At 35.3% G+C, this 12,164-nt stretch overlaps 1 protein-coding gene across 1 annotated transcript; it reads right to left on the bottom strand.

Annotated features, from left to right (window-relative positions):
• Nucleotides 1-611: 611 nt before the first annotated feature.
• On the bottom strand, nt 612-8,926 carry tmem256 (transmembrane protein 256). The gene is made up of 4 exons (XM_028474724.1): nt 8,786-8,926; nt 7,865-7,902; nt 3,267-3,347; nt 612-922 (listed from the first exon to the last, which is right to left on the bottom strand). The coding sequence occupies exons 1-4, from the start codon at nt 8,865-8,867 to the stop codon at nt 779-781; spliced, it is 345 nt and encodes a 114-aa protein (XP_028330525.1). The 5' UTR covers nt 8,868-8,926; the 3' UTR covers nt 612-778.
• Nucleotides 8,927-12,164: the final 3,238 nt, after the last annotated feature.

Raw genomic sequence — 12,164 nt, 5'->3', positions numbered from 1 at the left:
TGTTCTCTCCACACTCTTCCATGGACGTTATGTTGATTCAACACTCCGACCTCTCCCATGAACACCTGGGATCTTCGTCTTGGCTAACAAACTCTCGAGGCCCCAACCTCTTCACCTCGCAAACTACCCATCCTAAAGACCCATCCCCTTGGTGCTAATGAGCTGTTGTATTGAATTGAATGTTGTGTTTGTTGGTTTTTGTCACAATGTTTGCCGAGGAGTTTCTTATGATGCCAAACTCCGCCCCTCTCTAAGAAACAGAGCGGCATTTTTTGTGATTGTCTTTTCATGTTTCTTGGTCGGGAACTGAAACTGAATTTCCCCTCAGGGATTAATAAAGTATAATCAATCATTAGTTCACATCATTTTTAAAAAGGCACAAAATGTGTAGAAAAATATTTATTTTGCTTTAAAAGTCACAGAAGGAAAAAAAACAAGATCATACATTATGTGACGAAATAAATGTTTTTCCACCACAGGGTGACTGACAATGAGCGCTAACATACAGAAATTAAATAGTTCACACACACTTCATTTTCCTATCAAGGGAAACAGTGAAACAGCAAATTTGCCAAAAAAAAAAAAAAAAAAATTAAAAAAAAGATAACCCTTGTTGTGACCTTATCTACCACTGACACCCACAACCCAAGGCGGGTGGAGGTTGGGTGGGACATTGTAACTCAGCATCGCCCTTCAGCCGGTTCCTGTACTTCCATAAGTAGCAGTGATGCTTTCATATCACACAGGGGCCCGTTGAGAAAATGCGAGTTGTCACAGTTCAGAGGATCATGGCTAACCAGCCTGCGATCATTGCCATGCCACCCATGGGAGCCACTTTGCGAAGGCCTGGGTCTCCGGTCAGGGCCTGGTGGTACAGAGCTCCACAGAACATCCCCATTCCCGCCACCAGCAGGGTGCCAGCCTGTGGGGAGGGCAGCGGTCAGTCAGTCATCAGACGGCAGAACCATGTAGATCGATAAAAACACATCAGCGGCACCATCACATGGAATATTCTGCACACCCTGACCCACTCAAAAAAGTTTGCTTCGGAAAATAGCTGAGGACAGCTTTTTGAAAGTATATTGAATCGCCACGTTCAGACATTTCTGCAGCCTGAGACATTTTTTCTTTTTCTTTTTGGCTTTGGTTTGCACTCTCTCTCTCTCTCCGACAATATATATATATATATATATATATATATATTTTTTAGGGGAAAGCACAACAGCAGTTTCAATCTATTGGGCCTCAAGAGATGATCTGCAGCATCACTTCATAAAGACTGAATTTACTCACTCAAACTGGTTAGCATTTAACTATGGTTAAATGATATTTAATTTATCCTTATACTAAAAATTGATGCATATAAGAGGGGATTAAAATCGATCAAAATTAAGCCTGAACCAGGCAAAGAATTCAAGCTCTATTAGTTTGAAGTCAAAGCAGGTGTGGCAGCATTTTGGCTTTCTGAAGTGTGCAAATAAATAAAGGTGAGAAGATAACAGTAAAGACAAAAACAATTCATTATGAAAAATATGGAAATTCCAAGCCTGGAACATAAACTGCACTTAAAAAAAAGAAAAAGAAAGTCACCTCTACTTTTTCAATGTATTTATATGAAAATGTTTCTTAAATTTTTAATTTTAGGTTTTTAAAAATATGTATTTTTGTTCAACTTTGCATGGTGATGAATGAAGAAATGTGCAGTTTATTTTGGTCTATGAGTTTAAACTGTTTCTAAGAAGAAAAAACAGCAGTAAGACATTTTTGACAATTTAAATTAAAGATTAAGAATCTGTATTTTGAGAAATCAGTTTTTTTTCCTCCAAAATTTGATCTGTGTATTAAAATTGAAATGAGTTACAGTGCGTGCATCATTACATCCCAATCTTTGATAAAAAAATTTTTAAATCAGATTTCAAATCGAATAATTTGTTTAGTGTATCCATACACCCCTAGAATGGACAGAGTTATATTTATATAATATTGATGTTTCATGACACTTAAATGCTCCACGTATTCTTTCGTCCTTATTGTGGTTAAAATAGTTAATGACAGTCACTACTGAAATGACTAAAGGTTTACATCAAGAAAGTTAACATTTTCACACGTTCTCCAATCTATTCCTCACTAACCGCTACTAGTACATTACTATTCATGACTTTACTCCATTTACCTCAAATTTCTTCTTAAAATATTCAACTTTGATGTAATGATGAGTCAAAAATGGATCACAGGCTTTGATTTTAAGATGCATTAGTCATTTGGTAAATGAACATATAACTCAGCTCCAAATATCTGTACGCTGCTTGCATCACTCCTTAAGAAACATATATACAGTGGTTTACATGTGGAAGTGTTAAAAATAGTGCACAATAATGCGGCATGTTACTAGTTCGGCCCACTTGAGACCCTACTGGGACTTTTTTGGTCCCTGATCTAAATCTAACAGTTTGACAGCCATAATTTAAAGGGACCAAACTTTCTAGTTACAGTAAATATATACAAACTTGTAAATACAACAACAAAACAATAAACCATTAAGTTGCATTGTTGTATGAGTTTGCACACTGTATTTTAAATGAAAAACGGTTGCGACTTATACTCCAGAAATGACGGTACCTTATCTGGTGTCTTGAGAAGATTTGCTGTGACGTCCCACACTCAGTGATGTGTTTATGATGACGCCATGTTGCACAGCAAGCGTAACTGCCGTTGAAGGCGTGCGCTGGCATTAGCCACAATTAAATGATCTTATCTGATCAAGGGACCAGAATGTGGACAAATTCACTCATTTCATCGACTGAACTTCATCAATGCAAGCGTAAAACCATTAAAAGCAAGAGTAAAACTATTACATTTCACATTTTTTTTACACTCTCCCCATGTTTACTGCCATTTCTTTTTCTGTTGTATGCCATGTTTTGAAATTAAAATACACGTTTACGGCAATTTGTTTCTGCTTTTGCAGAACATTTGCGAAATTTGCATTTTAAATATATTGTTCACATGATTTGACATGTTTACTTGATGTGTCACCGTTTATTTCCGATCATGTTGAAGTCAGAGCTGATTAGAAATGACTTCTGCATGCATTCACAGGGCTTTTTTTTAAAAACAGACTTTTTTCCCTTTGCAACGACCAATGTAATGAAACCAATTCAACCCTAAAGATATTTGATGTCTCACTGATACAAACAGAAACAGTAGCGATCAAGAGTGAGCCTGTCTTCTGTCCTCACAGTGACCTTTCAACTCGTAATACTCACCACAGCAGGTTTGCCTGAGTGTGCGGCCCCGAGCAGGGCCAGGCTGTGGTAGAAATGATACTTGTTGGCAGTGTCAAACAGCTGCAAAGGCAGAAACACACACACACACACACACAACTTTCAGGACATTTTTGCCATCGCATTTCATTGAAACATAGATTTTCCATGACAGTGGCCACTACTACTGAGTTCAAGGAGGAATATTGTAAAGTGACACTAATCAGGAAGTCATACTAGAAGCTGTCAGTAAATGGCTACTGTTCTCATAATAACAGACAAATTATGAAATAAAACAGAGGGACAGTGTGAGATCAGACTGAAAACTCTAACTTTATAATAGTTTCATGTGCAGAGAGTTGGTAAGAAAGAGTGTGTTTAGTCAGTAGATGAGGATGAATACTATAATGGCAGAATTATCTACAAACATGAGTTAATAAGTCATTGACGTACATATACAGCACGGAATTTCAAATCCAAACTTTCACTGCCATCGACGTATATGTACATCAATTGTGTTTTTCAATGGGGGTTGCTAGAAGACACTGTGGCGGAATTCTCTCATGAATATCAGTCTTGTAGTATGATGTAGTGACCAACTGGTGCCATGTAGGTGGCAGCAACGCACCTTTGGATGAGAGATTAGCCGCGATGGGCAGAGCTCAGAGGAAGAGGAAAAGAGTTGATGGGGGAGAAAACCGTGCAACGAGAGAGGACGGTGAAGTAGGGCTGAGCAAAAAAATCGATTTATCAAATTTGTAGATAAAAACTATTTTTATTTTGCAAATTCGAGTTTTTGGAAAACATTTTTTATTTTAATTTTTTACCACCACAGTTTTTCCGGACTATTTCGCATTTCGTCCTTGTGGGTTACTGTAGCGCAATGTGAGCCAGCCCCCTCTTTGTTTACCATTTGAGTAGGCTAGGTGTGTCACAGGCATGTTAATTTTTTTTATTTGCACTATGCTGAGATGCTAAGGGAAGAGTGAATTTTTTTTTTCTTATTGTAATGTTATAAAATATGTAGTTATCTGATTTCTTAATTAGATATTTTAATCTACTGTGAAGTTGCTGTTGCACTTTTATTTAAACCTGTTTAAAGCTTGAAATAGTTAAATGACAGAGCCTCATTTACTTTTTATTTTGGGATTATTCTATGCATTTTAACTCTTGACAATCACAGCAATAAAGCGGCACTTTTGACAATAAATCTGATGTCTGCAGTCATTTTTAAGCACATAGAAAAAAAAATAAAATCAAAAATCGAATCGAAACGAAGCTTGAATTTTTCTTTAAAAAAATCTGAGATATTTTTGTGAGGCAAAAATCACCCAGCATGTGTGGACCTAGGTAGACTATTGAGAGTGTCGAGATCGTGAGAGAAGACGATCAACAACCCGGGCCAAACGGTGCGACTCGGCATGTCGGGGAGGAGGAAGTTGCGTGAAAACTTGGGGGGGGGGGGGACTTGGAGGAAGGCCAACATATTCAATTCAACTTTATTTATATAGCGCAAATTACAACAAAGTCATCTCAAAGTGCTTAACAAAATATAGAATCCAAAGTAAGAAACCCAACAAGATCCACATGAACAAGCATTTAGCGACAGTGAGAACATACTGTAAAGGCACCATTCAACTCTGACCCAGATAGCAAAATAATAATCATTTTGCCATCAAAAGCCTAGCCTCAGTGTTGATTTATAGAAGAAAACCAATGTTGAGATGTTTGAGGTGTCACTAAAGCAAAAAAAAAAAAAAAAAAAAAAAAAAAAAGGCCTCAAAATCACTGACAGGTTTTTTCACAAAAACGCTGTTTTCTCAGCTTTTTGCTCAGAAACTGGCATTTTGTGTGAAACTTATATATTCAACTGATGACTACAGAAGAGCAAAACAAGCTTGAAAAAAAAAAAAAAAAAAAAATTCTGATGAAAGTAGAGAGTCTGTTGTTTCAGAATGTACATAGTCATAGTACAAAATATTCTGTGGGGGTCTTCAAAGATTTATTTATTTTTTTTATTTATTCAGTTCATTTCCGACATGGTTGCATTCACAGAAATTCATTTGACATTCAGAGCAAATTCACATCATTGTTTTTTTTTTTTTTTTTTTTTTTTTTTTTTTCATGCCGGAAAGGGCGACGGAAAAAAGCATTATGCTTATCTAGATCCGTCCCCTAATTTGAACACAGATAATTTTACATCCAACCTCGTTTCTTCCCTTTTTTTTTTTTTTTTTTTTTTTTTTTTTTTTGTGATGTGTTCTTGTCTGCAGTCATTGTTCCTGTTGTTACTCCTCATCACAGTCTTTTTCCCCCGTGTTTCCACGAGCTTTCTTTTCCAGTCGTTGTTTACGTTCCTCCAACTCTCCAAACGTGAAGTTCTTCTTCTCTCTGAGAACCTTCGTATCCTCTGAGAGTCGCCTCAGCTTACGATCCATCAGAAAGGCACATGCACAGACACATACCCCCATCATCAGCAGGCCAAAGATCATGACTCCTAGCAAATAGATGTCCTCCACATCCTCCACTTTCAGCTGGGAGAGACAGAGCATCTGGCTTCTCCCTCGTGCGTCCACGACATATCCACTTGGGTATGTGTCCTTTGGACACGGTATTTCGTGCTGAAGCAATTGCCTCGTTGAGAAGATTTTGTCTCAATGACCAGTTGATGAGTTCCATGTCGTTGCTGTAGAGTTCAATGGAGAGTTGACTTGAGATCTGTATGTGTGTAAAAATGTCCTCCTCGTTTCGTTCTTAAATTGTTTCAGATTATCTGACTGTTGTGTCTCTTTGTCAAGGCTGTTCCAGAGGTTCATGGCTCTATACACAGTACTATGTTTGCCAACGTTTGATATGATCCTGTTTGGTCTAAACACAGTATTATGTCTGAATTCGTAGGGATTTTGATTGTAAGTGAAACGTTTTTGGATTTGATGTGGTAATTTTCCTGATGAAGCCCTAAATGCGTGTATTTGTGTGTTATAGTGTATTATTTCTTGCAGTTTTAGGTATTTTGACTTCTCAAATAAATCGTTTGTGTGTGTGTTGTGTGGTACTTTATGTAAAATTCTTATAGCTTTTTTTTGTTGTTTAAATAGTGGTTCAAGATACGTTTTGTAGTTATTACCCCATATTTCGGAGCAGTAATTTAGGTGCGATGCTATGAGTGAAGAATATATTGTTTTAAGTGATTTGGTGTGTAGGATTTGTTGAAGCTTCCATAGGATGTAGCTGCTTTTGGCCACTTTGTTTTTAACTATTTGTATATGTTTTTTCCAGGTCAGCTTGTCGTCCATCCACACTCCAAGTACCCTATATTCTTTTACTTGTTCTATTATTTCCTTGTTTAGTTTCAGTCTTATATCTCCTGTTTTTTTTCTCTTTCCAAAGTTAATGAATTTTGTTTTACTGACGTTTAGGGATAGTTTATTTACATCTAACCATGTTTGAATTTTTAATAGTTCTTCATTTGTTGACTCTATTAAAGTGTTAATTTCTTTGCCTGAGCATAGAATGGTTGTGTCATCTGCAAACAATGTTAGTTTTAGGCAATTGGTGACTTTGAAAATGTCGTTTATGTATAGAATGAACAGTTTTGGCCCCAAAATAGAACCCTGAGGAACACCACATTGTATGGTTTGGCATTTTGATGTGTTTTCTTCAAAGTCAACATATTGTCTTCTATTTGTCATATAGCTTTTAATCCATTTTAAGGCGTTACGCTTTATTCCGTAATTTTGAAGTTTTTCTTGTAGAATATCATGATTAATTGTGTCAAAAGATCAGTCAAAATGCTCTAAAATGGCTGGCGTAATGGGGTAGCTGTTCTGAAAATGGCTGGCAGCCAATCAGTTAAAGGGTTATAGTGGATAAAAATATAGGCAAAAAAGCACATTACTAAACAAGACTTCTGCTTTGTCATTCACCAATATTACAGAATTTAAAAAAAAAGACATTTCTTCATTGAAAGCCATAAAATGAATAATTTTTTGGTGGACAAGCAGCAGAGTAGTTGTAGCAGCTGTCACATTATTGGTTAAAGCTGCTGGAGATTGTTTTTTTTCTTTTCTTAATCAAATAAATCCATTGTGTAGGCCACATAGATCAATAAATACAAGATGAAGAAAATAATATCTTAAAAAAAAGTTGAAATTACTGGTCTCAAGTTGGTTTTAATCTCTACTGTAAACATTCAGTTTATTGTCAATGTCAAAAAAGTTTTGCGCGTTGCATTGTGGGATGTGGAGTCCCGTAGACAGGATGTGTAGAAGATTTCTTTTTACTTAATTCTTACCGTAATTTCTTCTGTTTGCCCCCCCCAAAAAAACAACTGTCAATAAACCAAGTGTTTGCAGTGGAGATCAAAACAAACGTTTATGTGCCAATTTCAACCTTGTACAGTTTTTATTGGAGCAGATCTTTGATTTATTGATCCGTGAGGCTTACACTATGAACTTATGTGATTAAAAATTGGAGTCTCCAGCAGCTTTAAGTTAATTATTATACATTTTTATCCCTGTTTGTAAGACAGCATCAAGATGGATGCAATTAAACATGAGAAAAAGACAGTGGAGGACTAAAACAACACTATGTATACATACCACAACTTGGTAGTCGTCAGGATCACGGTTTTTAAAACCTGGAAGAGAGAAAAAAAAATGAAATATCAGTAAATTCAATATACGTTTAGATACGTTGAATATCGATATAGGTTTAGCGACTAATTGAAATTATGACAGCTGCACATTAGTACATACACTTTTAATCTATGTGTAATATTAATTCTCCCCCTTATTTACCATTTTATAGCAGCTTATCATGCAATTAAGCTAAATCTTTCACACATGTAAGTTGAGAGGTTATAATTCATTGTTTCTTTTAAATTTATTTATTTATTTTTGTATTTTAATCTATTGTTCTGTTATCAAAGACATCAATCAAAACGAATGAAATACATTGGCATGTTATGAATTTGGCATTTTACAACATCAATCATTAACAGTAGTGCCTGAATTTCACAACATCAATTATTTACAGTAGCACCTCAAGAAATAACAATAGTTATCAGGACATGTTTTGAAAGTTGGCAATTATGCAAAAAGATTTTTTTTTTTTTTTTTTAAATCTCTTTAAAATTAATTAAAGATAAAACCTTTCCTCAACCAATTTGAACTCATTGACCCACAATCCTCTCCTAGCATTACATACAGAGTAGACAGACAGGTCACCTTGGGTGCAAAACTTCAATAATTCACAACAATAACAACGTTTGTTGTGAATTATGTAGTAGCCGAACAAGGCGTAGAGCTTTAATGTAAAGTTTCATCAAATTAAATCACTTTCTAATGAATAACAGCTGCGTAACGAAACCTCTTAACTTAAAAAGTGCGTTTTTAGTGCAAGACACTGGAGTGACAAGACACGAGATGACCGTTCGGACTTTCTTTCACTGCTCGTGCTAAGCTAGTAGATATAAATAATAATAATAATAATAAGAGAGGTTTCTGGAGCTAATGTCCTACCGTGAGCTCCGTAAGCTCCCAGACCCACAGCAGAGGCTCCAGACAGAGCAGCGACTCTTCTGACCACAGCAGCAGCGTTCATCGTTCAGCAGCTGAGCTTACACAGAGTGACTGCTAACCTTTAGCTTCCTGGGTTAGCATAGTCTTGCGCATGCGTATAAGGGAGAAAACTCGCGAGGACAGTTATATAGTTTATTTAATTTATTATAAATGTAAGGATATATTCATTAAACAGGCGTTCAACTAGACTTTTTTTTTTCATTATCTTGCTTTGAAAATAAATTATAATTTCAAATTTATTTTTTGCGTATCCCCTTTAAAAGCCCTCGTGTGCATTATTTATTTCATTTTTTTTTTTTTTTATTTGTGTTTTGTTTGTGTGTTATTCTGTTCCTCCTGTATAGATTGAACTTGTGGTATTGTATTTAAAATTATTTTCTCTTGTCTATTGTTATATTGATCATTGTATGACATTTAAGTGTCTTGTTATTTGTATAGACTTTTTGCTCAATAAAAAAAGAACAAAAAATAATAGTTTTCAGCTTATTTTGTGATTTTGTTCAGACAAAATATGATGTGAGGTTTTCTTTCATTTTTTTATTTTTTAATATATATTTATGTTGGACTACGGAAGTTCTTAACTGGCCATGCATTCATATATTTTTTGGTCAATTTTGCCGAGACAACAAGATCATTTGGTCCATTTTATTGTGAAATCGAGATTATTTTCTGGTATTTGTTTCAGTGCAGGACTGGATTTCTAATCAGGATTCTGGTTTAAAGATAAGGAATTAAAGCAAAATGGTTTTTTTTCTGCAACTCAATCGTAATTTTGGCAAAAAAAAGTTATTCATAAATGTAGATATTTAAAAACAGAGCCATGTTTGTCACATTTTTTTTCAATGCGTTTAAAAAAAAAAAAGCTACATGTATCCGTTCTAAACCTGTTGTCTAGATTCCCCAAACTATTGGAAGTGAGTCTTTTGAGTGACATCTGATTTATTTTGCTTTGTGATTCTCATTGTATTGTATTATTGTGTTTTGATCAGTCTGTATGTCATCAAATGTTGTTTGTAATCACTCAGTAGTGGGAATAGCATAGATTTGACCTTGTCATTAACAAACAATGACATAAATGACAAACCAATCACGTTTTACACATGATATATAGTGAATGTCATGCACTTTGTCATTTAAAGGTAATGCCAGGTTGATATTGGCTCTAACTGGTGTGTTTAAGGCATTTGTTTCTGTAACTAGACATTTGACAAAAAAAATAAATACACTTTTCTGTATACTTTAGGCTTTGTTGTGTTGTATGATCTGTGTTGTCTATTAAATATAAATAGCAGACTTATTCTGATTAAACTGCTCTATAGAGGAGGCTGTGCAGCATCAGAAGGAGAACAGTTTAAAATGAAGTTGTCAGACATTTGCACTGCTCTGCACTGAGTAAACAATGAAAACGACAACACCCATAATTTGCACAACTCACACTTAATTAATAGTGAAGTATTAATTCATTCGTTGTTAATTAATTGCATTGTCACTAGGTGTCGGCTTGCTGTGAGTATTTCTGCCGTTAGGCTTCCGTAATCCCTTTAGATTGTGGTTTATTTGTACATTGTCTTATCCCGGCTATAGTGTAGAAATTCAACTGTTTATCTTGTATTTTCTTATTTTTTTTTCTCCATGTGGGTTAATGTAAAATTCTCCAGAAGTTTAGTCGGACATCCTTTGCCTGCATGTCGTAACGCAGAATGCATTTTACTTTGAAAAATGACTTTTATAACATAACTGGTAAATCTAGTACAATAATGGCTATAACACAGACAGACAGAAAGGTCACATTTATCACTAATAATGCAAAATATAAAAAGGAAAAACGCTCTTCATGCATCTTCCATTCTCAATTACACACAACTGCAAAATAAATAGATAAAATAAAAGATAAAGAAAACACTTGGGTGGTATAGAATCCAGTACAAAAATTTCACTGATCAGTTTTGGCCACCATGAGTAGGAGTGTGACGATACATATATCGCAATATTTTTTTTTCGCACGATCGATTATCGATATGCTCGAGCTAAATATATATATATTTTTTTTAACATATATATATATATTTTATTAAAACCTTTTCTGCCTTTTCACTTAAATGTGCAGGTACGTCTTCACAGAAATGTTGTCACTGTTTGTTGAAGGAACCAATATATTGTTTACTGGAATATTGCACTATAATGGTGTCACTGGAAAGACCCTATTTTTTCTTTACAGAAAGCACTATTGGAGATACTTATTAGTTTACATTGGTATGTTAGAAGACCAGTCCCACCAGTTAAAAAAAAAAAAAAAAAAAAAAAAAAAAAGTGGCTGTAACGCAAGTAATATCCTCCTGGGATAGATAATACTTCGGATTCTGAGGGTTGTTATTATTATTATTATTATTATTTTATTTTTCCTCGGTTTTTCTGTTGTTTTTGTGACTGGCGGGAATGGTTCTCTATACTATAAAATCAAATATTAATAATAACTACATAAATAAAAAATTAGTCTACCAAAAGGGGGCGCTGTAGGGTATTCTTTACAATATAAAAATGTAATAACAAATGTTAAAAAAAAAAAAAGTGTGTGTGTGTGTGTGCATGAGAGCAGCAGGGGCTGCTTCCAATTATCATGGTGAAATTACAGGGTCACACCGCTTTACTGCAGCCGCGAAACCACAGCTTCCATAGAGCCTCATCCTTAGGCAACTTTGACAAGGCATGAACACAATGCATACCATTAACGCTATTTTAATGACCATGTAGCTCATTAAAAAAGTGAGCGGTGTGAGTCACGAGCATCATCAGCGTGTGAACTGAACCTGTGGTGGATGCTGAGCTGTCAGTGTGAAGACTTCTTCTGGGTTTTCGACGTCGAGATATTTATGAGCAGGCCTATAGAATAGACGCCAAAGACTTTCATATTTCAAATTCATAAAGCTTTTTAAAGACGGATATTAAACGTATACACTGAGTGATGAAAACTAGCCTAAAAGACAAATAAATTCCTTACATTAAGGAAATACGTGTTTGCCTGGCAGATACAGTATGTAGCAATATTAGGCTAATGTGTTCACTTCTGGAAGAACGCATGAACATTTGTACATGGGGGTTTGAGAAAATGCTGAATCTATTTCTAATGGGATCCACGCTGACTAAGCAACGGTTCCTAGTTCCCACTCCCACCATCCGGATTACCAATTTGGATATTTTGTCATAACTTTGGTTATTTGACATAAAAGCATGATTTCAGTGGTGAATTATAGGTTTTCAGGGTCAAGGAATTCAATAATAAATATCAAAATGCCGTAAATTGTGCTCAGAGAAAGATCCA

Source organism: Gouania willdenowi, chromosome 18 (genome assembly GCF_900634775.1).
Source record: "Gouania willdenowi chromosome 18, fGouWil2.1, whole genome shotgun sequence".
NCBI lineage: Eukaryota > Metazoa > Chordata > Actinopteri > Blenniiformes > Gobiesocidae > Gouania > Gouania willdenowi.
This window is presented reverse-complemented; position numbering and strand designations above follow the sequence as displayed.

Bases quoted from the DNA above. Each gene is read 5' to 3' on its own strand.
- tmem256 (XM_028474724.1), bottom strand. From the start codon at position 8,867: ATGAACGCTGCTGCTGTGGTCAGAAGAGTCGCTGCTCTGTCTGGAGCC. The intron at 3,348-7,864 runs GTATGTATACAT...CTGCCTTTGCAG, and splicing joins CTGACGACTACCAAGTTGTG to CTGTTTGACACTGCCAACAA. The intron at 923-3,266 runs GTGAGTATTACG...CCCTCCCCACAG, and splicing joins ACTCAGGCAAACCTGCTGTG to GCTGGCACCCTGCTGGTGGC.